Below are 25,525 nucleotides of genomic sequence, written 5' to 3'. Positions count from 1 at the left end.
TTATTATGTTTACAACATTGGTATTTTGGTGCCTCTTTGCATCTCGACATACTGATCGACTCAATTAGGGTACAATTTATGATAAACAAACCAATTAATACGACGACTATGACATTCATCAGCAACCTCATTTATTAAATTAACCAATTCATCCTGGCTTCCTGGGGGTAAAACTAATGCCCTTTGTTCCTAAGGGCCTGGGTTAACTATCTAAACCCTTGGCAGGTTGTGCTATTAGAACCTGGCCCTAATGCTTCGTTGTTCAGTATAAATTGCCCTGGAACGCACAAGTCATGGTTCATGTCATTTTCTTTATAACCACTGAATCAGTCATTCCTTCCCTTTCTTCCTATGCCTAAGTGTGATGACATATTCCGGCCTATCAACCCTTGAATTCACCGAATGTTGCTAACCAGTATTTCGGGAGGAACGTTGCCCATTTGGTGTACTTCAATGCAACCAGTATTTCCGGAGGAACGTTGCCCATTTGGTGTACTTCAATGTTATAATGACAGTTATCCGATAACCTATTATGAAGAAATGCTGTGAATTTGTTGATAGTTTCAATTTGAGCCCTAGAGTACTCAAAAGCCACTTCCAATCAAATGTGTGGCACATTGACGGACAACAATCATACCATTTTCTATTATAACTTGATCAGAAGTATGCATTTGAATGGCACCCGCACGCACGATCATAAGCATTTTAGTCATTCCTTCAACATATTCATAAGCCTTTATCCTGTAGATCATACTCCATTTACCCTATGATCATAGTGGATGAATTTCCACACCTTGACCGTGTGAGATTGGACCAGATGAATAGCTCTGATCAACAGTTGCGGGACAGCTGTACGTCCAATTGGTCCCTGATCAACAGTTCAGCTCTAAGAGATACTATACAACATTCGGGTGAGAAGGTTGTACGGTGCCCCTAGAATGCGTTTTGTACGAAGCATGGAAAATGGTTCAGCGATCCAAAACATTGATCCAATGGGTCCACACACAATAGATGGTTTGAGTAATGCATGATCTGTGGGATTTGGGTAATTGGGCCATCCCACATTTCTGTCTGCAGTTTTCATCACTCCATGTTTTAATTGGTCGGTGCGACAGAAAGATAGTCATTTTGAGACCATACAAGGTGGAGCCAATTGGTTCAACGATCCAGATTGTTTGATCTGATGGGCCCATCCTGGAACGACCATTTCCAAAAATCTTCCTTATAGGGCAATAAATTCTAACCCTTGCACCAATTGCCTGAAATACACTGTTAAGTAAATAAAAAATAAAAAATGTCCACATTCAACAAAGAAGGCAGCCAATAATGTTTGTCCACCATCCACAGTGGAACCCAATCAACAGTCAGGATCAAATGGGCCTTTCAACCCATCACAGAAGAAAGTAAAAATTCAACAACGATACTTATGAGAGATGTAGCTCAGAAAAGCTCGATAAATCACTAATGTAACAACAATGGACAACCATTCTAAATTTCTGTTGTGAGGGGATGCATCGGTAACCAAATATTCTAGAGAGAAAGGAGAGACTACAAAACTGACATGGTTGCATGCTTTACACTGAAAAGAAGCTGGGTATCAGCGATGGCTTCCAAGATGCAAAATGTTCAGTGTGGTTTGGGCACATAACCATCCACCGCAAAGTTTCTCGTAGCAGCTGGCAGCGCCAATCGAATCCTATCAAGCTCAGGCTTCGCAATCACCTGGCAGCCTAGACGAGACCTGCAAATGGCCCATGAACAAAAACTCAGTAACTGGTTTGTAATTACAAATGAGAACTCACATTTTGGTTTCCAGAGGGGACCCACGTTTCCGAAAGCCCAAAAGCAAGGTCCAACATGTCATTTTCCTCATCAGTAGGATCTTCTAGCTTGTTGTAGAAAGCCACATCCTACAGCAGGAAGTTCAACAGTCAGCTCATGTTATAAAATGCCACCATATCTCAGAACTGCTAAAAGCAACATCCTAAAGAATTGAGATCCAATATCCAGTAATCTAAACCGTTGATCTGGTGGACCTACATGGTATCGGCCATGTCCAATTGTCTCTGCAATTGGAAAATTGGATATTCACTATGAATGAACCACACTGCCCAATCAGGCAGTCAAGATCATTCCATGGGAGGTTTTTGGAGTATCTCCATCTACGAGGGTCCACCATATGAACAATTTGGATCACCAAAAGGAAGGTCCTACACCTACCGATTATTGGGCCTAGCAAATGCATGGCTGAACATTATACACTGCCTCCATCCTATATGCCATGCAACAAAATAGCCAGGTACGTACCATCACAATCACGTGACATGTTGAACATGCAAGCGAGCCTTCACAAGCTCCTGTAATCACATCAGACGGTTCATCAATGTCTCAGTTCGTTCCAGTACTTCATTACATTCCTACTCTTGAGTACCAGATTGAGATTTATTGTGCTTTCAAGAAAAGAGTACTGATTACCTACAGCTGGTTGTAGGTAGTTTGAAATATAACCTGTCATGTGCCAACGAGTTGAGTGTACAAGGAAGGGGCCATGCAGAAGGTGGGCTCCACCATGGACATCACCTGGAGTGAAAATCAGGCAGATCCAATAATCAGACAGCCACTGTGCATGAAAACACTGGACAGTTTGAATCTGACCTCAAGACAGTCTGATGCAACGTATACATGTAGCTGCCTGATTATTGGCCCAGCTGATTTAATGGTGGGGCCCCACCTCTGCAAAGCCCAGATTCCATGCACAATTGACATGTTGGCACATTTGATGGGTGTACCATAAGCTAACATACAAGCATTGCTAGTTGTTCAATCCTAGCAACTTGAACCAGGATTCTCGATTAAATCAAGATTGAGTAGGAAGATTTCTTTGACAACTGGATTGAGTTTTTAAACACTACCGCCAAGTGATTTAATCCAAACTTTAAGAAACCAATATCGACTTGGTACCGCCAATCCCCAATTAGGTACTGCTTGGCCTATTCTTTGAGAAAATCAACAAGCCAAGTTGCTAGTTGTGCATTAACATATGAAATGAAAACATAAAAGAAAAGGCATTTCTTAATAGCCTGGTTCAGGTTCCCTACAAAATGGCATTTTCGATATGCTTGTGCTTGGTTTTAAATATACAAAATCAGAATAGATTGTCCAAGCAACTTCTTAAATGAAATTTCTCTTGAGAGAGAGAGAGAGAGAGAGAGAGAGACAGCCTTGTTCATGGAAGGTTTGAAGACTGAATTATGATAAAGCATGCCTGAATATGTACCTTCGAGTTCTATATCATTTTCATGTGCTGCTTCTAACATTGACATTCCAACAGGGACCTTGATATGCTTCTCCTCTCCGCCCTTGTCAACAAACGTCACGGATATTCTGAAAGGGTACCAAAAATAAATTATGGAAAGATTTCCAAAATAACATATGCAGCTAGAACAACTCTTGCATTTCAGGGGAAAGAGAAACCTCAGTTTGTAGAGGATATGGGGCTCGTAAGGACAGCAATGTACGTTGAATCAAATATTACTTGAGCAATGTACATAAAATCTGAGAATGATGATCTGCTGAGACGACAACGATCTGCTGAGATGACGACGATGACGACGACGACGACATGCTCTCTTCATCAACACTGAGGACTGATGGAGATAAGAAATGCGATAATCTAGGTAATCAGCTGCAGGTTGTTGGCAGAGATAAAGGAAAGAAGAGATTGGAGGATCCTGGAGATGAGGTAAATGGAGCGGAAGATGGGGAATGGCATCAGATTCAGAACAGATGATGTAATAGGCCTCCGGTGGAGATCGGACGTAGGAAATATGCCTCCTACCCTACTCTATACGTTAAAGGTTATCCCCACGGATGGCTTCCAATTAATTTGGAAAAGATCTTTGGTAGGGCGGGAGCCGTGATGGACGTTGTGATGCCAAGAGACAAATGGAGTGGTGCCTATCGCGGTTTTGCTCTTGTCCGCATGAGCAGCGAAGTAGAGTTGGCTAGAGCAGTTAGCATGCTCCATGGTATTAGTTTCGATGGTAAGAAAATACTGGTGCAAAGGGCTTGATTCAGCCCGGAATCATTGGCTGGTGGACCCAGTTCTTCATCCCTGAAACAGACCTCCTCCAGGTCTCTCAAACCACATACCTCGATTGCTCACCCCCCTAAAGGCCAAGTCCCTGCCCACCCTGCTCCATCGGTGGAGCACTCGTTCAGAGACGCTCTACTCCTTGGCGACGCTCTACTCCTTGGCATCAATACTCCTATTGTTAACCCTTCACTTCCATCCCCCCACCTCCCTCACCCCCGCGCCCCCCCCAATGGATGGAGCAGCCAGGGCCTCACGCAGTCCAACTGACAAGGATGTCATAGATGATACATCAGACCCCTTTATCACGGTGGATCAGGAAAAAATCGACAAAAATAGAGCTGAACTGGTAAAATCGGTGGTTATCATTACTAAGGAGGGAGCAACAATACCGGCAGTTAGAGATTGGATCAAAGACTGCACCGGCTTTCAATATGGGAATTCCAACATTAAACCTCTGGGTTTCAACGCTCTCTGGGTTAAGGTTTGCCCTGGCCTAAATCTGGAGATGCTAACCATGGTCAGCCTTCTACATGATTCAGGACCTGTGATCGAGATCGTTCCATGGGAAGATTTCTCCATTTTTGGGAAGGAAAATGTGTGGATTCTCATCTGGGATATCCCGATGGAATGTTGGTTCGATGAATTCCTTATCTCAGCAGCCTCTTGCTTGGGATTCCTTATGGAAATGGACGCAAAAACACAACTAGGGGCAGAACTTGGAGTTATCAAAGCCAGGGTGAGAAGAAAGAAAGGTACTCCCTTCCCATCTCATGTTTGTGTGAAGTTGGATGATCAGATCATCTCTCTGCCAGTACAGAAAGAAAGTCGTGACTCTGTCCATCTGACATGGGGTGATGTTTGGAGATCCAGGGAGCAAGCTAACCAGGTTTCCTCGCAAGTCCAAAAGATGAGTTTGGATGAAGGTGTACGAGCTCCATTCTCCTGCAGAACACCAATGGAGCGTCTCTTCAGCTATCGTTTTTCGAGATGGCATTTGGCGTCTCGATAAAACATGTGGCAGCCCCTCCGGAACGCCGGTGCTTCGTATGTAAACCGCTGGCGTCTGCGTGAAGGAAAGCAGGACTTCAGAGAGAAGGACGCATGGTAGCATGTCAGATTCAGGCTCTCGTAAAAGGAGTCTCTCGTCCCATCACCAGTAGCCCGGTCATCTTCGTATGCAGTCTCTCTGCAACTTCCCGAGAAGTAGCAATGATGGACAATCGCTGCTAAGAGAGCCCCGCCACGCATCTCCTGCTCGTCCTGATGGGTCCATCGGAGCCGTTCACTTAAACTCTCGGTCCTCCCCCCCGAGACTTACATCTCTGTTTGAAATCGGGTCCATTGAATCGGGTCCGTTTGCGACCCATATCCAACTGTCTCCTAGTAAATGGGGCCCTTTTAATATATCTGAGCCGGTACCCAAAAATCCCAGATCGATATCCATTCCGTCTCGATACCCGAAGTCCAAACCCGAGCTACCTCACATACCCCCCCATCCTCATCATCCGGATCCCTTTCCTTCTCTCTATATTCCATCGGCTGATCCTTTGGGAGATGATTTATCCAGAGGGGATACTGCTGAGAGTCTGACGTCCGAATCCCAGAGCCTATTATCCAGCTCCTCATCCCCAATTAACTCATTACCCCGAGCTAAGGACTGGGTAGAGTTGGGCCCCATTACTTTATTTCAAGAGGACATATCCAACGAAGTGATTGTAGCAGAGCCGCTTCAGATGTGTGCAGATCTCCCCCATCACCACCAGGAAGACGACTCCACGCTCATCCACCACCAACAGGAAGATAATACGATGGCTATCACAGAAGGCAAAAGTAGAGAGGAAATATTTGACGAGACCCAAAACAAGAAATGGATCAGAGATGCGGTTGGCCATGTCGGTCGGTCCCTGGGTCTATCGTTTGGAAATAGAACAGAAGACTACACAGGTCTTTTTCAATTCATTGAAAACAGGGGAAGACCTCTCCCACCTACCAGTACGTTGTCCAAACAAGCCAGGCGATCCTCTAGCAACAAAGAATTGCTAAACCTTCATCCAAGCCCACACAAAGTTTCAGGGTCTACCATTGGACGAGGCCGAAAGGGATCCCGGGGCAGCTCTGTTCCTCAATGAATATTCTCTCATGGAATGTGAGAGGGATCGGATCCAAACAGAAAAGGGGTCTGATCAAGGAATCCATCAGTAGGAAGAATCCGGATACTATTTGTCTTCAGGAAACCAAAGTTCCTCAGTTCTCTGACAGACTTTTGGCGTCGCTCTGGAGAGCAACGGATGCTCAGCAAGTTACCCTGGACGTTGTAGGCTCTTCGGGAGGAATCCTTATAACTTGGAAATCCTCCAAATGGGACTTGCAAAGTTCCGCAACTGGGATGTTCTCGGCCTCAGCCATCCTCCAAGATAAGTGTTCTAATTTTTGTTTTATTATAGTTGCTGTTTATGGCCCTAATGAGGATTCAAACAAGTCTGTCTTCTGGGATGAACTGACTTCCATTAGACAGTCATTTCCAGGACCTTACTGTTTTGTCGAGGATTTCAATGTTATTCGCTTTGCCGAAGAACACTCTCATAAAAGGAGAGCCTCCCCTACCATGGAAGCTTTTTCTGACTGGATCCAATCCCAGGAGCTGGTTGATATGCCGCTATCAGGGGCAAGATATACCTGGTCCAATGGTCGTAGGACTCCTATCCAGTTAAGATTGGATAGGTTCCTTTCATCAATTGAGTGGCTTGAGGCATTCCCGTCTGTGTCTCAGAAAGCTCTTCCAAGAACTACCTCCGATCATTATCCAATCCTTTTGTCTATGGAAGATGGTAATTGGGGCCCGAAACCTTTTAAATTCAATTCAACATGGCTCAATATAGAGGGATTTCAACAGCAAATCGTGGAGTGGTGGAATTCCTTTCAGGTTGATGGTTTTGCTGGCCACAGTCTGATGTGCAAACTCAGATTTCTTGAAAGAGAAAATAAAAGAATGGAAGGAAAACGAGCTTCGCAAGAGAGAGAAAGACACATAAGCCCTTTTTGAGGAACTTCAAAAGATAGATGCTTCAGCGGAAGGTGATGCGATTCTGTTAGAAGTCCCGTCCAGGCATATTCAGATTATCCAGTCCCTATCGTCCAGAGCTTTAGAAGACGAATTATCTTGGAAGCTGAAATCGAGGGCTAAATGGATAGCAGAAGGAGACAAAAACACTAAATATTTCCACGGCATTGCTAATATGAAAGCTCGTGCTAAAGCTATCCTAAGTATCACTGTCAACGGTAGACAGATTGAAGACAAAGCAAAGATTGTTGATCGAGCTGAGGCGCACTTCAAATCCATTCTCTCCTCTGAAGGTTGGGCTAGGCCTCGCCTTGATGGTTTGGCATTCCTGACACTGGATTTTTCGGATGCAGTTTTTCTGGAGTCCCCTTTCTCAGAAGAAGAAAGTAAATCTGCTATTCAAGATTTGGGGGCTGACAAATCACCAGGCCCTAATGGATATCCAATGATATTCTTCCAAGTTTTTTGGGATATTCTTCGTCCCGACATCATGAACTTCCTCAATGAGTTCTATGATAGGGGAAAGCTATCGAAGGGTCTCGGAGCTACCTTCATATCGCTTATTCCTAAAGCTGTTGGCGCGTCTTCTTTCTCGGATTACAGACCAATTAGCATGATCGGAGGTCCTTATAAAATCTTAGCCAAAATCTTATCTTCCAGATTGTCGTCTGTTATGGGGAAACTCATCTCGAAAAATCAAAATGCGTTTATAAAGGGTAGACAGATCATTGATGGCGCGCTGATAGCAAATGAATGCCTCCACTCTTGCCACAGGGCAGGGATAAAATCCATCTTCTACAAACTGGATATTGAAAATGCTTACGACCATGTGGATTGGGACTTCCTGCATTATTTATTAGTATGCATGGGTTTTGGCGAAAAATGGAGAAGCTGGATTAGGTCCTGTGTGGGTTCGGCTCACTTCTCAATCCTATTAAATGGTGCTCCGAAGGGTTTTTTTCCTAGTTTGAGAGGCTTGCGTCAAGGAGTCCCCCTGTCTCCTCTCCTGTTCGTCTTAGTTGGCGAAGCTTTATCGCAAATGATCTTGAAAGCTCTGAGTGCTAGTATCCTTAAAGGAATCTCCATGCCTGGTGTTCCGACCCCCATATATCACATACAATTTGCAGACGACACTCTTATTATGGCGGAAGCGAACCCCGAATCCATTGATAATCTGCATATGACCTTGAGGTGCTTCGAGGCAGTATCGGGTTTGAAGATTAATATGGCTAAATCAAAAGTTTTTAGTGTTAATATCTCGGACCGAGAGCTTTCCTTGTACGCTGACTCGCTGGGCTGTTCGGCTGCATCCTTTCCCACCACTTTTGTCGGTCTCCCGCTCTCATTAGGCCCCCCTCAGTTAGCAGCGTGGGATAAAATTGTGGAGAAATTTCAAAAGATGCTTGCTAGTTGGAAATGCCGCTACTTATCGATGGGGGACAGGCTCACCCTCATTAAAGCAGCCTTCTCAAATCTCCCAACCTACTTTATGTCTCTATTCAGATGTCCCTCTTCAATTCTGGACCGTATCGACAAACTTAGAAGAGACTTCCTTTGGAGTAGCAAGGAAAACCAAAAGAAGCTTCATCTTATGGACTGGAAGGACGTCTGTAAACACTTCAAGGAGGGGGGTGCGAGTATAAAAAACCTGAAGATTATGAATAATGCCCTCTTGGGTAAATGGTCTTGGAGGTTGGGGCTGGAAGCGGACTCTCTATGGAGTATCATCATCAAAGGTAAATACGGTTCCTCCCATGGAGGTTGGCGGACCAAGGATTCTTCTGCTTATAGAGCTTCCTCAATTTAGAAAGGTATTCTTCGTTCAAAAAGAGTTGTCATTGATAATATTGGATTCGAGATAGGAAATGCGACCGCGATCAGGTTCTGGAAAGATCAGTGGGTGGGAGATAGCACGTTGAGAGTTAGATTCCCTAATATCTTCAGTATCGCTACTGATAAAGATAGTACGATTAGTAGCTACTATTCCCAGTCGGCTGGAACGGTGCGGGAAATTAATTGTTTCAGAAACCTCCATGATTGGGAGGTGTAGGAATATGTGGAGCTGCCTGCGTGTTTATCCTCAGTGGTCCCGAATCAGTTAGTCCCTGATAAACTTGTCTAGAAAGGGGACAAATCCAGTCTCTTCTCGGTGAAATCTCTTTATGCTCTCCTCGCCCCCTCCTCTACCCCTGGGTCTCAGGCCTTTCCGTTTATTTTGAAATCGTTTGTGGATGTTGGTTGGTTGGTGGGTTGCTAAAAATCGGATTTTATCTATTGACAATCTGAGGACGAGAGGAATGCAACTGGTTAACATCTGCCTGCGTTGCATGAGAAATGAAGAGTTTGTGGATCATCTCCTAGTTCAATGCCCCTTCATAGCCCAGATTTGACGAGATTTCTTTTTAAGATTCAATGTCAGTGGGTGTATTCCGAATTCGACCTTTGCGATGCTTGCCTATTGGCATGGATTTAAGTTGGGGAAAATCAAAACCCATATCTGGAGGATGGCTATTCTGGCCATTTGGTGGGCAGTGTGGAAAGAAAGAAATGACAGATGCTTCAATGATAATCAGGCGTCGGCTCAAGTAGTGGGTTCTTTTGCAAAAAGACTGTTAATCGAATGGGTAGTTTATGTTTTAGGTCTTAAAGACTATAATCTTTTATTTCTAGGTGTGTAGGTTTCTGGTTCTGCTATCTCAACAGCCCCTTCTGTAAGCTCTTTGCTTCTTAATTCAATCTCGTTACTTTTGAAAAAAAAAATTTAATAACATATGTTGTTCCTTATTTGCTCATTGGCAATTGCCCCAGCATTTGAAAATTGAAAAGCTTTCCAACATAAACATAACACCATTGCTTGTTTGCTCATGGGTGATTGCCTTGGCATTTGAGATTCACACTAAAAAACTTGATTGCTGTTAACCCAACCCTGAGAAGAATTCAAACAGAAAAAAACAAGTGCACTAGCAGACACATGCACCAAAATGGGCCAAATGTGTGAATTCCAAAGACATTCATCTGACAGGCCCTTCCTGCAAAAGAACTGGCCCTAAAATCAAGTGACGCCCATCAGGTGGGCCACACGTCTACAATGAATGCGGACCTTACCTTCCATTGATTGTAAACAAGCAGCCCAGCTGATGGATGGACTTGCCTGACTTTTGGGACAGGACAGATACACAGCAAGGCCGCCTAATTCGATCTTACAAATCCGCATTGGCATGTGTTCCAGCAAATTCACTTGTAGTGTGATGTCCATTCCCAGGGCTCAAACTCAATTGGATGTGTTGCTATTAAAAACTATAGCCAACTCCATGCTTTCAATATAAACAAAATGAAAACACATGAAAGGCATAAGCTCTTACAACCACCTGGTGGAGCACATGAAAAACACTTACTTTTCTTTCTCCTCATTCTCAGCCTCACGAGCTTTATCAACGGCTGTGGTAGAATGAGAATACTTCTGAAACTGAAAATTGACATGATTTAGCTCTTATCGAGGAAAAATAATGCCATGGCTATTTTATTTTCATAAACAATCCCCAAAAAAAAAGCTCAAGGAAAAAAAAAACAATTGAGAAGAAGATCTCATAAATCAAGATGCATCTAATCAAGAGATAATTTAAGCCTGGATTCCATCACAAACTCATTAGCTTAAGAACAGAGGTGGGGGCAGTGTTTTAAATATCGACGATATCAGCCGATATATCCCACGATATTTCTTTTATCCCACCTGTGCGATACAAAACACACAAGTAGTGGGATATATCCCACATGTTCAATCTGGTGAGCATTTTTTATTTTCGATTTTTTTTTTCCCATAAATCATATTAAATCAATGTCAAATTGTTACAAATCCATATTTTGCATGAAAAATCATGGATTGGGATCTTTGATTTTGAGGCTTGGAGAAGAAGGACCAAGTTGTGGAAAATTGAAAAATAAAATATTTTTTTCCCAATTTCTCACAAATCGGTTGCAATCTGTGTCCAAACATAAAATCAAACATGTATATAACCTAATTTAGTGATTCTTCTTTTGCTTTTGAATGCATTACTTGTGTTTCCACACGTCTTCTGACATTTATAAATTATAAGAATAAACTTTGAATATACTTGCATCAATTCAATTAGACAACGCATAGATTAGGACCCCATACAAAGAAAACCTATTATTTGCACTTGTTTTTTATAATGTTTTGATTTGTAAATGTATATTGATGTCTTTTTTAACAATCATTGAAATTTCATTGAAAAAATCGACCAATTTCCAATGTTTCCAACAACAACGATACATTACGCGATACAACCGATATATCCCCATCCGATAACCGATACGTATACGTATCCCAAGGGTGCAATACGTAACGCAATACCGATATTTCAAACACTGGGTGGGGGGAGTTGTTTTGAAAAATCTAGGTCCAGCTGGGGACTTCCAGGAACAACTACGGTAGTGTGATCAAGTAATTTTCAGGGCCCATAGGAATCAAAGACTCAAATTATGCTGAGGCACCAGTGCTTGAAGCTTGAAATATCTTTTTTGAAGTCTCTTCAGCCCATCATGATTGAAGTCGATTCTAGTAATACAATTACTTGGGCTACAGGCATATCATTCTTCTGGAAGTGGTGGACATTATTGAATAAAGTGCAAGATTTGTGTATTGGCAGAGGCCAGGGAGGTTTTGATGCAGGACAATTAACCATTTGCTTTAAAAGCTCAAATTGGAGCATGGCGAATCAATCCCTTTATCTCATATAGCCCAAGCCCCACATCGCATGGGTTAGGACTTCGGCCGAACACCCCTCATAGACCCCAAATCACATAGGTACCGCCTCACACGAGCCACCCACCTCACACGGGTGGGGCCCGCCTCACACGGGCCACCCACCTCGAGTGTGCCCCTGCATCCCACAAGCAACCCTACTCGAGCCCGGTGTGAAAATGCCCCTACATTAATCACCCCCAGTGAGGAGTCTCGAACACGAGACCTCCCGCTCTGATACCAATTTGATGCAGGACAATTAACCACTTGCTCTAAAAGCTCAAACTGATAGAGCATGGCGAATCAATCCCTTTATCTCATTGCACATACCCAACATCACATGGGTTAGGACCTCGGCCGAACCCCCCTCGTGGGCCCCAAATCACATGGGTACCGCTTCACACGGGTGGGGCCTGCCTTACACGGGCCACCCACCCCGAGTATGCCCCTGTATCCCACAGGCAACCCCACTCGAGTCCAGTGTGAAAATGCCCCTGCATTAGGTTTCCTTTTCATTAGTCCCAAGAGAAGTGAACTTTGAGGTGAATAATCTTGTAAAGGTTGGTGCTAGTAGAAACGCATTGTTGTCATGGATGGCAGCTTATTTTTCTTTCTGTTTTTATCTATAGTTGTTTGCCGCCCCGGGTATCTTGCTTTCGGGTTTTGTGTCAGCTCAAGAAGTGGTTTAGATCATCGGGTGCAAAACTCTGGAGGAAAGATACGATTTGTTGAAAGAAACAGATATCTTTGTGCTTTATAAAAGAATATGACTAACCAGAGATTGGCGATAATGACTAGGTCTTTGCACGTTTCCCATTCTAGAGATAGAAATGACTCGACCTGCCAAAAGAGTAATTTCAGTATCAAAGGAAACAAAAGAGAGAAAATATATCATAGGCATAAACATTGTGCAGCTATTTAGTTGCTTTGTGCAATAAGTTACCTGCCACCATTTTTATTTTATTTTTGAGAAATTATAATTTTTATTAAGAGGGATCGAGAAAATGAACAAAGAATACAACACCCACAGGAGCCAAAAATCATGCTCATGCCCATGTCTCCAAGTAGCCAGAAAATTTTCTAATAACCTCCTCAGCACTAGCCTAAATATTTCTAAAACAACACCCGTTCCTCACTCCCAGATAGCCCAAAACGCCACCATAATAAGAAGCCTCTACCTAGCTTTTCCAATTTTCCCCACACCTCCTCCCAGTCATGCCCAAACAAGCTGATCCACTGACTCTAGCATCAACCAAAAGATGTGGAATGGTGACAAAAAATAACTTCACACCTTACCGGCAAAAGGGCAATGGATAAAAAGGTGGTCGATATTCACTTTGTCCGCCACACACATGCAACGAATATTGGGAAGAATCATCGCTCTCCTCTATAGATTATCATTAGTCTGGATTATCTTTCAACAAACTAGCCACACGAAAACCGCCACCCTAGGAGGGGCTCCGTAAGACCAATGATCAAAGGGATGCCGGAAGGAACGCCACCCTGGTTCCATTACTATACCAAACATACTTCACCGAAATACATCGGAAGTAATTCTCACCCACACCATAGAGTCTTCCACTTGCACCTCTACCTTGGCGTGCCAAAGAACCTCAAGAAGACAAGTAAGGTCCTTTGTTTGTAAGTCTAATAAATTCTTGCAACAAGAAGGTGCCCACACTACCGAGTCCCGCATGATCGAAAAACAATATGCTACGGAGACAAATCGATCGAGAGCCAAATGTGCAAGACTATGAAACCTAGTTTGCAACTCTTGATCGCCACACCACATATCTACCCAAAAACGAGTACGGGTCCCATTGACCACTTAGAAGGATATGCCCCTTCAAACTAGGTGCTCAGTAGCCACCACCACTTTCCACACCACAAAAGCCTCCAATTTGGTACTTAGCATGACTAAAAATTCACAACAATTCCTCCCTAGAACATGCATGCAAGATGCATACATCAAGGCAGCAAAAGGGGAAGCTAAAAAGAAGGGTTGGCCAATGTTGGTGGCATTTCTTTCAACAACGTAGGAGAGAAAAAAAAAAAAACTTGCTTTATGTGGACCAATTGATCTAAACTTTAATGTTTTCTAATGAGACTTCCAAGGATAGCGCATTATTTAGGGGACTGAAACAATCCATTTCTGCTTTGGAGGGTCATCTTATGGCAGATGGCAACTTGTAAAGCACTGGTCTAAATCTTGCACTTTGAGTACAAATTTGGGTCCTGCGGATGTAGGCATATTGATGCAGGACCAATGCATGAACCAAATATTATGTGAGATCAATCAACAAAATTAAGGTAATTAAAAAAAGAATATAAAACTTATCATATTCATCACTGATATCAAGTAAACCATAGGAATATCATGCATAATATTAGCCTAGGTTACCAACATCATAGTACAAGATCATTAAATAAAAGAAACTAGGATCCAATGGATGTAGGGACATCCAATTAGCATAGGGTAAAGCGCTTTTTTTTAAAGTCGAAGACCTAATACACCCTAGGGTGAAATTAGGGTTTAAGAGATTAAGAAGTCTAGGAATTAGATTAGGGTTCATGGGATCAAATTGGGTGAAAGGGTTAAGGGATTGAAGTATGAAGATGTGGGAATTAGGGTTTTAGAGGGATGGGATGTAAGGATTAGGGTTAATTGAAGAATGGGATGAGCTAGGGTTTGGTGAATTAGGAAAATTGAAAAGTTAGGGATTTCTAGGTTTAGGGTTAGGGTTTTGGGAAAAGATAAAGAGGGTTTTGATTTAAGGGTGATGGAAAACCAAAAGGATCAAGGTGTGGCAGTACGGCCAACCTGCAGGGTTCACGGGTGTGTTCGTACGGTCACACGTGTCACTAAGCTGGATGGGTTTAGGTCTTTTAGGGTCTGGATTGTTGATGGGTATGAGAATATGAGGTTTAGAAGAAGATGAAGATCTGGGATGGGAGAATCAAAGAACTTTGAAGAAAATACATTGATAGATAATGAAAGAGTGATGTTGTGGGGATAATGGAGACCCCACACCTCCATTGATGAACATTAGCCTCACACAAATCTCCCTTCCAAATCACATAGAAGTATCTTCAAATCTCATGAAGATGGAAGAAGAAGAAGAAGAAAAAGCCTCTTTTTTTTTTTCACAAAATCCAATGAGGAGAGTCACACACCCACCCTCTTTTTATAACTCCAAAAAGTTTCACTAATTACAAAAAACACCGTCTTTTGAAATTTTAATAAAAATGGCCCTAGTCTATAGAGAATCTACTAAATCACTCATAAATGTATCTAAACATAAAATAATCAAAACTAAATCCTAAAAGATAATAAAATCTAAAAAATTGATGTGGACAATCCATGATCAATGGCCCGATCATGTGATCCATGCGATCCAACGGCCCGATCGTCACGTCCCTCCGATCCAACGGTCTACATCACTCCTTATAGCAACCCATGTGCATCTTCCCAATGTGGGGTCTTCCAGATGCTTGCACATGCACATGGGGTCATCAACACGATCATGGGTAGTCGTCTAGCCATAGGGAAACCGGTGCAACCCGCCTCCTCTGATACGTACACAAAGGTGTATGTGAAGTGATGTCTTCATCACATATCAATTGAACAAACTAGTTAAATATAGATTTTTTTTTCTTTTTTTGCTTTTTTAAAGATGAAGCGCTTTTATTAGGGCCAATGGCCAAAAAGAAAATAAAACAACAAGAAGAAAACGAAGAGAGAGAGAGAGAGAGAGAGAACGGGACTAAACCTTAAGAAGCCCACTCGGCCACTCCCTGATATGAAAAGTACAACCCAAGCGGGAAACCCCTAAGATTAAAAGTCCCTATGACTAGGGGCAAGCCAAATTCCCCTAGAATCCTAGGCACAGAAACAATAAGCTACAAATATATTTTGAATTGGGCAAAGGTTGGCCAGATTAAATACATTTACAAAGAAAGCTCTCCACACCACAAGTCCTCCCAAAACCTGACTATCTCAAATCTCCAACCAGAAAAGAACCTTACAGCGATAGATTTCCAAATAAAGGAGGCCTTATATAAGGATGATTCCTAAATCCACCACTATGCTATTATGTCAAACACATAAGTCCCAATTAACAACATCCAATTGTCTGATACCTACCCCACCCTCCCCGATAGGTTTACACACCACACCCAATTCAATAAATGAACTTCTAATCATCCACCCCACCCTGCCATAAAAAAATCTCTTCTCAGCCTGTCGATCCAAGCCAAAACAGACTTGGGACACTTGAAAAGAGATTTTATTTTTATTTTTTAAATGTAGATAAGAAGATTGGAGAGAGAAACTTTAATGAGAGTGATTCTCCCCCTTAGGGATAGAAATTTAATCTTCTCCAAGGAGAATTCTCTCCATTCTCTCTACCACTTTATCCCATAAGTGAAGAGCCGATTTGCCCAGACACAGGGGAAGGCCTATATATATCGAAGAAAAAGAGCCAGGCTTGCAACCAAAGACCTCCACAAGTTGGGAAACCTTTTCCTAATATATATCAACTCCAAGGAACTACTAATATTAAGGCCAAAAATAATATCACTTTTATAAATAAATAAATAATAAAAGGCCGGAAATAAAGCTAGATATTAATATCGCTTTTTTAAAAAAGGCCAAAAATAACCTGAAACCACCTCATCGCAATCCTCAAATTAGCAACTTGAGACTTAGAAGCTTCACAAATTAGAAGGGTGTTATTGGAAAATAGGAGATGGTTAATACACCAAGAGAAATTGGCCACCCGAAAACCATAAAACAAACCTTTATCTTGACCTCTAGAAAGCATTTTACTTTGGGCATCCGCAACCATGACAAAGAGGAATAGAGATGGGGTCTCCTTGTCAAAGGCCCCATGAGACTTTAAAGAAGCCAAAGGGGGATCCATTAATCATAACCGAAACTTTGGCAAAACAAACGCAAGATTGAATCCATTTCAAACCAAAAACTAATATGCCCAACATATAATCTAAGGAGGACCAATCAGAATGATCGTAAGCCAAAGGGGGTGGACAGCTAGAGAAAAACCATCAAGGCTCGGTGCTTTATACCTGCCCAGGTCCCAGACTGCATCCTTGATCCCCTCAACTAGGACCGGGGCTTCCAAAGAATCAACATCCTCAACTAAACGAGATTCAAAGGCAAGATTGTCTAAATTAGGTCATAGAAATCCCTCATTCGACAGCAATTATTGATAGAAATTCGTCATAACATCGCAAACAGGGCCTTTATCAACCAATCTTTTACCATCAACCATCAAAGAGAAAATACAATTGGACATCGCTCTACCGCTGGCAATGCCATGAAAGCATTTGGTTTGCTTGTCACCCTATTTGAGCCAAATAACCTACGAATGATGACATCATTTTATTTCCTCTTCTTTAACCCTAGATTGGTACTCAGAAGTTAACTCATCTCTGGAAGAGCGATCATCGTCTAAAAGCAACCCACTCCATTCTTTAATGTCTAAAGCCTAGATGTTGTTTAGGAGGGAATCCATCTCCAACTCTCTAGGACCAAACACTTCATGATTCTAGACTACAAGCTTAGCTTTCAGAAGCTTCAATTTCTTAAAGAGCCTGAAACTTGCCCGACCAAAGGAAGACCACCAATCCGACACCAATAACTTAAAAACCTCCACTTCTAACTAGGCTGACACCAATAACTTAAAACCCTCAACTTAACCAGGCTAACTCAAATCTGAATGGTTGGCCCCTAGTTGAGGATGTCCACCTCTAGGAGGCTGGACAGTGGTCAAAGGAAAGATTAGGAAGCCCAGACTACCACACCAAAGCGAACTTTTACGCCTATTCCAGCAACACCAGGATTCTATCCAAGAGAGATATAGCTGGTTGATTCTGACCATTGGATCGGGTATACTTAACTCCTTCCATGGGGATATCCACGTAACTAGCTTTGGCACCCAATCTACAAAACCCCAGATGCATAGCTTCTTATGAGCCAACCGGACAACATTGAAGTCCCCTCCCACACACCACGGGAGGGGTGAGGAAAGCTCATCCTGAAAAAGAGACCGAAGAGAGGGGCGATTCAAGCCGTAAACCCCTGTAAACACCCATATGAAGCCAGATGATATTTTCTGAAAAACCTCACAAACTGAGAAGACACTGACCCAACAATCCTCTTTACACCAAATAGAGGGATTCCAGCACACTAGGATACCCCTGAGGCCCCAACAGAGTTTAGGGCAACTTATTCAATATCCCTACGACCCCACAGCGACATTCCAAGACTTCTATAGACAGACTGTAACTTAGACTCTTCGATTACCAATATATTTATGTATTTCATGAGGCAGATGTACTGGAGGAAAACATCACAACAATTCTAAAGAAGTTTGGGGACCTTTATCATCATCGTAGCTTTGTCCTAGCTATTTGGAGTTGGCTTCTCATGGTCTAACAAAATTTCTTGACAACCAGCAGCCCACCTGAAAACGTTTTCCCAGTGGAACTCTATGAATTTGGTTTCCCATTGTAGCTTTCTGGACCTCTATGTATCTGCAATATCTGCCCCTTGTATTAGCTGTACTTTCTCAGCAATCAAATGAAGCTAGCATAATCAGGAACCCAATACCCATTCCCTTCTTGATGTGATCCCTTCCTTTTTTCTTGAATTAATTTTCCTGTTAATTCTTGAAAAAGAGAAAGGAAAGAAGCTAGTGTTGATTTAGAATTGATTACACCAGATCTCTAAAAAGTCACACCACAGAATACATTCATCAAAAGACTTCAACATATGCTCCTTGATCCTACTGCTGGTCAAGATACAATATATGGATTGTAAAAAGATTGAGCTAATAAAGTGCCAATAAACAGACCCAGTATAAAAGATCTCCTGAAGCTAAAGGAGTTGTACAAGACTCAGTTTGCCATTGCATGCCTATAGTTCTGCACCCACAACCAGGACTATCTTTTACCAATCAGACATGCACACCTCTACATGGAGCGGAAAATCACATAATTAAACACTAGTACCTGCACCATTCTCAAAGGATCACACAGTGCTAGCAACCCCAACTTAAAATGGAGATAGCCATAGGACTTCCTACATACTCTCCACCAACCAAGCCATAGCAGACACCCAATGACCTTCCCACCTCCTGAGTGCAGGAACCGTACCTTTGGCATATTTATACATTCTTCCAAAAATCTAAAAAAAAAGCATTCCAATCAGTGAATTAGTCATGAGTCATAAGTTGCCCTGAAATCTAAAACTAATATTTATACAATCTGCAAGTTAGTCATGAATCACCCTGATGCATTCATACCCAAGAAACAAAATATTTTGACCTCAAAATGTTAACCCTATGCTACAACTTTCAGTGAACTCAGATTATAAAAGATACACTTGATGGTCTCCAAGACAAGCAGCATATATCAGGGTCCAAACTCACTGCAGCATTCACCACCAAGTGAGCCATGATCACAGTCCACAAAGAACCAGATTTCCGAAGCAATGCATGAGGATTGTCGAATAAGATAAGGTCTTTGATTCAAATAAGATAAGGTCATTGCTACAACTTGCTAACTGAATTTGGCACCCACTGGTTTGTCATTTTCAGATCATCCAAAGTCATGCTCACTATCGAGACTCACTCCAACGTCTGTGCATGCCATCACTATGTTTAGGCATAGATTGAAATTTCAGAGACCATCTCACTGCATCAGCACAAACCAGACTATTATCAAGCGTCATGAACTTACATATTAGTATAGCTGCAGTTGCCAGGTCATGCTTTAGTCAGATCTAGATTCCACTTTTCTATTCATAGGGTAATTGGTGAATCCAATTCCTTGCGTTTTGTTTCTCATCAGTTTGCTTGATTTTTAAATCAATTTGGTAAGTTTATAGATTGATTCATTTAATTAATAACAAATTTAAGGATTGAGGAGTCCAAACCAATAAGCAAATTTTGTAGATTTAACCACAGGGAATTAACCAATTTATTCATACAATTCAGAGCAAATGGAGGACTGATCCTAGTAAAGTGTGTAAAGTAAAAAAGACTGCCTGAATTTAGAACACAGCAGGTAACCTAGCATACTTGACAACTACAAGAACAGCAAACAATCAATAGAATCAACAGAGAGAGAGAAAGGATTTGAATTAGGAATTGAAAAGGCAGCTAGGAGCATGGGATCATACCTATTTTGAACTCCTTGACCATCCAAAGCCCAACTTGTGAAAGTTTGGAGATGAACATAAACGTTACACACAAATCTGAAATTTTACATTTAAAATTGATTAACATGTTAACATAAAACTATTCTTGCTTTAAAAATTGGTATGTAAGATCATTTGGATGATGTCCCTTTAAGGTATCCAAATGATCTTACATAAAACTATTCTTGCTTTAACATAAAACTATCCTTGCTTTTAAAAAAAGGTCATTAAGCTGGTGGCCCCCTTGCTTGTGCATCTACTGCATTCCCATTTCTCCCACTTCACGAGAATTTGTTTTGATACTTTGGATGGGCATGAAAGCTAATACACTTGTATCAAAAAATTGCATACATGACATGCTTGTTACCTAAAATAGACCATGCAAGCCATGGGAACCATTTCAGATCGACATCAAAACAAAACAGAAAAATTGTACTTTATTTTATTCCCATTAGATGATTAACGGACATTTAGGGGACAGTCACAAAAATCATTCAATGGTCCCAATTCAACAAACAACTTCCTAGTAATCATAGGTTATAACAGTTTAATAAATATGATTTTTAAAATATAACCGATCTATGTTTTCTCCCAAAAAACTGGATGGTTTAAATTGAGTTCATTTATTCTAAATTAGCAATTTTTGGGTGCCTGAATAACAACCATCACACGCTACCAGAGTAGCAAGTGACTTCCAAAGAGAGAGAACAAATTTCCATTTAATGAGATGTGCATCTCTTCTTTCCTTCCCAAAGGAAATCTCTCTACAGCTTCTTTATCTTCATTGTTATTACCAAAATGTAAAATAGAGATCAAAATTATGTGAAAGATCGGAACCCACATCAACAATACCACGACCTCAATAGCAAGTAGTGCAAGAATCCCCAATCCAATTGAATATGCATACACCTTCCCTCAAGGATTAAAGCATGAAGTAGCATCAAGGATATGCTCCTAGAAGATATTTCCTCAGTAAGAAAATGAACTAAGCTCGTTCCCCCATAAAACCGCTTGAAAAGCTCCAAAATACTTAATATAATCACTGTCAAGCATAACAACAGTGCAAAAAAAGAACACGGAAAGGGACTCACTTGAGTAATCGACCACAGACTTTTCCCCCCGATCTCAAAACTACTCTCCAGCTCCCCCTTGCAGGACCCATCTCCACTTCCTAGAGCTCTTCCCCTTCGCCCCTCCTTTTTAGAAGATACCTTCTCTACTCCTTTGTCTTTTGTCACTACAAAATCAGTCCTCCCTAACTATGTCCAGTTGTCTAGACAGGACATATGCTGCCCCATAGGAGATTTCTTGAGAATGGAACCAGCAAGGACCAGATGCTATTTCAGAAGTATGTAAAAATCTGTATTTGAAGATGGTTGAGAAACTTGTTTGCGTTTAGTTCCAATTGCATAAATGAGCGTGATGTGACAGTGGAACAAAAAGCAAGGGTTTAGAGTTGTAGACAGGATGCATGGGAGAAAATGGATTGTATGACATAACACTAAAATGTTTGCAACTTCTTCTCTAGATATTCCATTGAATTCCGTCAAGTCCACACACGTATACAGCCCTGCCTATCAAACCAATACACAATAATGAGGATGCATGTGCAAATATCCAAGCAATCATTCAGTCCAACCACACTAAGTAGATTACCTAGGCTGAAATCTAGCAGGTCTACTTAGCTTGGAAAAACATATTTTATCCATCCATTAGCTCCAAGCAAAATATAACATTCCACACGCTAGTGTCTCTATATATGATCATATTCAATGCAATCCTTCATGTTGACCCCTTTATGGATGTAAATGAAGAAGAGTCATGGAAACAAAGAGGCATGAGTTACCTCGCCAATCCACATATCTTCCCAAATCCACACTCAACCCGACTCATAAAACAATCCTGCTCCTCAAAAAGCTACACCTTGCTTAACAACAAACAGCTTGGAAAAACACATTCTATCTGTCCATTAGATTCCTGAAATTCATATTCAATGCAAACCTTCACCTTGACTCCTTCATGGATGTAAATGGACTACAGACATAGAAACAAAGAGGAAAGAGTTGCCTTGCCAATCCAAGAACTTCCCAAATCCACACATCATCCAACCTTACCTTGAAAAGGATCCGGTGGAATATAAAAATTGTCCATCGAGTAGATCTGACTATCAAGACCCGAACCTAGCAAGAACCTATGCTGGTTGACTAAGCCCAGGTAGGGGTACTAGGAACCGACCCAAACCCAATCCATTAGCCCTATCAACAAAGTTCTCTAAGAGGATTGTTAGGCGCAGGCGTGGATGAGGGGTCTCATCTATAAGCCATTGCATGTGTAGAGTAATGGAATATAGAAGTTGTCCATCATGGTCAGAGTGTCAAGATATTCTCACCAAAAGATCAGGTTGATGGGCTCACCAGGTGCACCCAATTCAATCCTTTGTTCAAGTAGTCAACTAACCTCCGAACCCAAAACAAGGCTACCCCTAAAAGTCCAGTCTCGTCAAATATTGACAAGAGATAATTATTATGTGGTTTTTTAGCAATTTTGCTTTCTTTGCTTTTCATTGGGCTAGGTTTCTTTTGATTTCCCTTTTCTTTACTTTTTTTTATCTCCTTTAATCCATTTGGTTCATCATCATCATCTAAGCCTTATATTCAGGTTCAGCTGCATGAATCTTGTTCTATTCAGGGTCAGCTACAAGAATCCCATTCCGCCATTCCACTCCATCGAGGACCATATCCTCAGTTAAACCCTCATCAACATATTCTTACTACTTCCCCCACGTCATTTTGGGCCTTCCCCTTGTCCTTTTATAACCTTCAATTTGAATCAACAATGCTAAACTATCTAAGTGTACTTCCTTTTGCCAGCCAAGTTTGCCCCGTTGTGATTTTGAACAACCATGATCACTTGGATAGCATTGTAGCTGATGCGAATGTAGCAGTGAAGAGCTAGATCCTGAGGAAGGGGAAGAAACATAATAAAGGGAAAACCAATGATGATGGATATTGGCCATCAATCAACGAAATCCAGAGAGTACATCCAGAAATGGACTTTCCTGGACCATCCATTTCAAAAATGAATTTCTTGTACCCATTGCATCCATTGGATAAGTTCTGCATTGCAATTTCACGGCCACGTGCATGCACATGCACACAAGCAAACATACACAGACCCATAGTTGCACCTGCACGACTGAGCGCACATATGTCCTGATCCACTACAACGTGATGTGGGGCCCACTGTGATGTTTGCATGACAATCAATCAGTCCGTGTTAGACCCCTCATGTTCTCATTGGAGCCCAAAAATCCAGCCAATCCAGAACTAAGGTGGGCCAAAAAGGTAAAATCATTCCTAGAAACTCTAAAATAATGTGGTGTGGCACATCTGAATTTTGGTTATTCTGAATTTTGAGCACCGAGGAGAACGTGAGGAGTCGCATGTGATGGACGATTTGCATCTTGGGAGAGGCAGCGCTTGGAGTAGGCACGGATGATGGCGTTCCATGAGTGTCGTGCGTGTTGAATGCTGCCACAGCAATCATGCAATCATTCATTGAATGCTGTCGAACTACTAGAAGGGGAAAAAAACAGAGTCTTCCCAGCACACTCCGATTACACCAACACCAAACCGTAGAAAAACCAAAATTCCTACCAAAAGAAATCAAATCACTCGAAAAACCCTATATTTCGAAACAAAACTCTACGCAAATACAAATTTCCACAAATAACTCCAATTCCACCAAAATCAAACACTATCGCATATTTTCTAGAACTCATAGGCGAATTGCATACCTTCCTATGCGAAAACTGAGAAACAAAAAACCTCTGAAACGAGCCGCCAATAGAAACGGAATCTCGCCGGAGATCGGGTTTTAGGGTTTCTGGAATCCAAAAATGAGAGCGAGAAAGTGCGATATGGAATACAAAAGAGGGTTTTAATCATCCCTCTTCCAAAAGGACGAAAGCCTTTCGCACGAAGTTCGTGGGTCCATACGCATCATGATGGTCCTGCAAAGTCCACCCCTTACAATCGTTTTTCCGGATTATTTTAGTGAATGAGACAAAAAGTCAATGGACCGAAAGTCAAATAGGCCGCACCAGATAAAACAACTAATATTAGCGACCACCGTTTCAACATTTTATATGGGCTACTAATCTTGTGTTTTCAGGAAACGGATTAGCTACGCCCCCTGCCACCAGCCAATGGCTGTTGGTCGGTGCATTGTGGGCCCCACCATGATGTGCGTGTTTCATCCATGCCGTCCATCTATTTTTCCAGATAATTTTAATTTATAAAAACAAAAATGAGTTATATCCCAATCTCAAGTGGACCACATTACAGGAAATAGTGTTGAATGAGCGTGGACCATTAAAAACCTTTTGGGGGCCATAAAGGTTTTGGATCAAGATGATCTTTGGTTTTTCCCTTCATCTGGTCCTGTATGACCTAATCAACAGATTGGATTTCATATAACCAATACAGTGGGCCTTAGGAGGATTTTAACGGTGGATATATATCCAATCACCATTGTTTTCATATGGTGTGGTCCACCTAAGATTTATATCCCTCTCATTTTTAATATAAAACTCTAAAATAATCTGTAAAAATAGATGAATAGAATAGATGAAACACATACATCATAGTGGGGCCCACATAGCACCAACCACGGAAGCAGATTGGCTACTCCCCCTGCCACCATCCCGTGGCTAGTGGCCGGTGCTCTATGAGCCCCACCGTGATGTAAGTGTTTAAATGACATATAAACATCAAGATAGAGCCCTCAAAAGGTTTCAAGATGGAAAACTATTTCTCCTGTTCTCCATTTGCTTCAGTTTTGGAACCCCCTCATTTGTAGTCATCCACCCCATCTGTGTTTACATCATTTAAGTAATATCAATTGTTATCAGCCATATAATTAATGGCCTACTCAATATACATGTAAGATTGTCTGATATTGTAAAAGTATAAATATAAACCATTCACAAGTAGGCCTATTGTTCGGATTGCATAGAGGTATGGTATGATCATACTAAGTAAACTCTAGTAGGCCCACTGTGAATGCATGTGGTTTATCCATGCCATCATTTTTTTCTACTCGTTAAGGAGTTGAGATCAAAATTGAAGCATATACAAAGCTCAATTGAACCATATATACCATAGAAAGCATTAGAGATAATAATTTCCACCATTGAAACCTTGTTAGGCCCCACGGTGATGTTTATTTATCATCCAACTTGTTCATGAGATCACAAAAACATAAATAAAGTGAAAACATAAATATAACCTTGATCCAAAACTTTAGTGACCCTCGATATTTTCAATTGTAGACATTCAATTAACATTGTTTCCCATGGTGTGGTCCATTTGAGCTTTGGATGTG

The 25,525-nt window shown here is 41.6% G+C and overlaps 1 protein-coding gene across 4 annotated transcripts; it reads right to left on the bottom strand.

Annotated features, from left to right (window-relative positions):
* Nucleotides 1-1,404: 1,404 nt before the first annotated feature.
* LOC131239174 (adrenodoxin-like protein 2, mitochondrial) lies at nucleotides 1,405-24,149 on the bottom strand. 4 transcript variants are annotated; one of them, XM_058236738.1, is made up of 10 exons: nucleotides 23,937-24,148; nucleotides 20,123-20,197; nucleotides 18,952-19,126; nucleotides 18,795-18,864; nucleotides 12,695-12,759; nucleotides 10,553-10,623; nucleotides 3,278-3,384; nucleotides 2,308-2,357; nucleotides 1,828-1,910; nucleotides 1,405-1,741 (listed from the first exon to the last, which is right to left on the bottom strand). In XM_058236738.1, exons 5-10 carry the CDS (start codon nucleotides 12,734-12,736, stop codon nucleotides 1,627-1,629), a joined length of 468 nt encoding a protein of 155 aa, XP_058092721.1. In that variant the 5' UTR covers nucleotides 12,737-12,759; nucleotides 18,795-18,864; nucleotides 18,952-19,126; nucleotides 20,123-20,197; nucleotides 23,937-24,148; the 3' UTR covers nucleotides 1,405-1,626. The 4 variants fall into 4 exon arrangements, with proteins under 4 accessions (XP_058092721.1, XP_058092720.1, XP_058092722.1 ...); XM_058236737.1 differs by lacking the exons at nucleotides 18,795-18,864; nucleotides 18,952-19,126 and having other exon boundaries at nucleotides 23,937-24,149; XM_058236739.1 differs by lacking the exons at nucleotides 18,795-18,864; nucleotides 18,952-19,126; nucleotides 20,123-20,197.
* Between the last annotated feature and the right edge of the window lie 1,376 nt (nucleotides 24,150-25,525).

The sequence above is a fragment of the Magnolia sinica genome, chromosome 3, assembly GCF_029962835.1.
Source record: "Magnolia sinica isolate HGM2019 chromosome 3, MsV1, whole genome shotgun sequence".
In the NCBI taxonomy this organism is placed as follows: Eukaryota; Viridiplantae; Streptophyta; class Magnoliopsida; order Magnoliales; family Magnoliaceae; genus Magnolia; species Magnolia sinica.
Note: the sequence above shows the minus strand (reverse complement) of the source record. Positions and strands in the feature narration are given on the sequence as shown.

Bases quoted from the DNA above. Each gene is read 5' to 3' on its own strand.
- LOC131239174 (XM_058236737.1), bottom strand. From the start codon at position 20,180: ATGTTCATCTCCAAACTTTCACAAGTTGGGCTTTGGATGGTCAAGGAG. The intron at 10,624-12,694 runs GTTAGTCATATT...GTCAATTTTCAG, and splicing joins GTCATTATCGCCAATCTCTG to TTTCAGAAGTATTCTCATTC. The intron at 3,385-10,552 runs GTAAGTGTTTTT...GTACCCTTTCAG, and splicing joins GAGAATGAGGAGAAAGAAAA to AATATCCGTGACGTTTGTTG.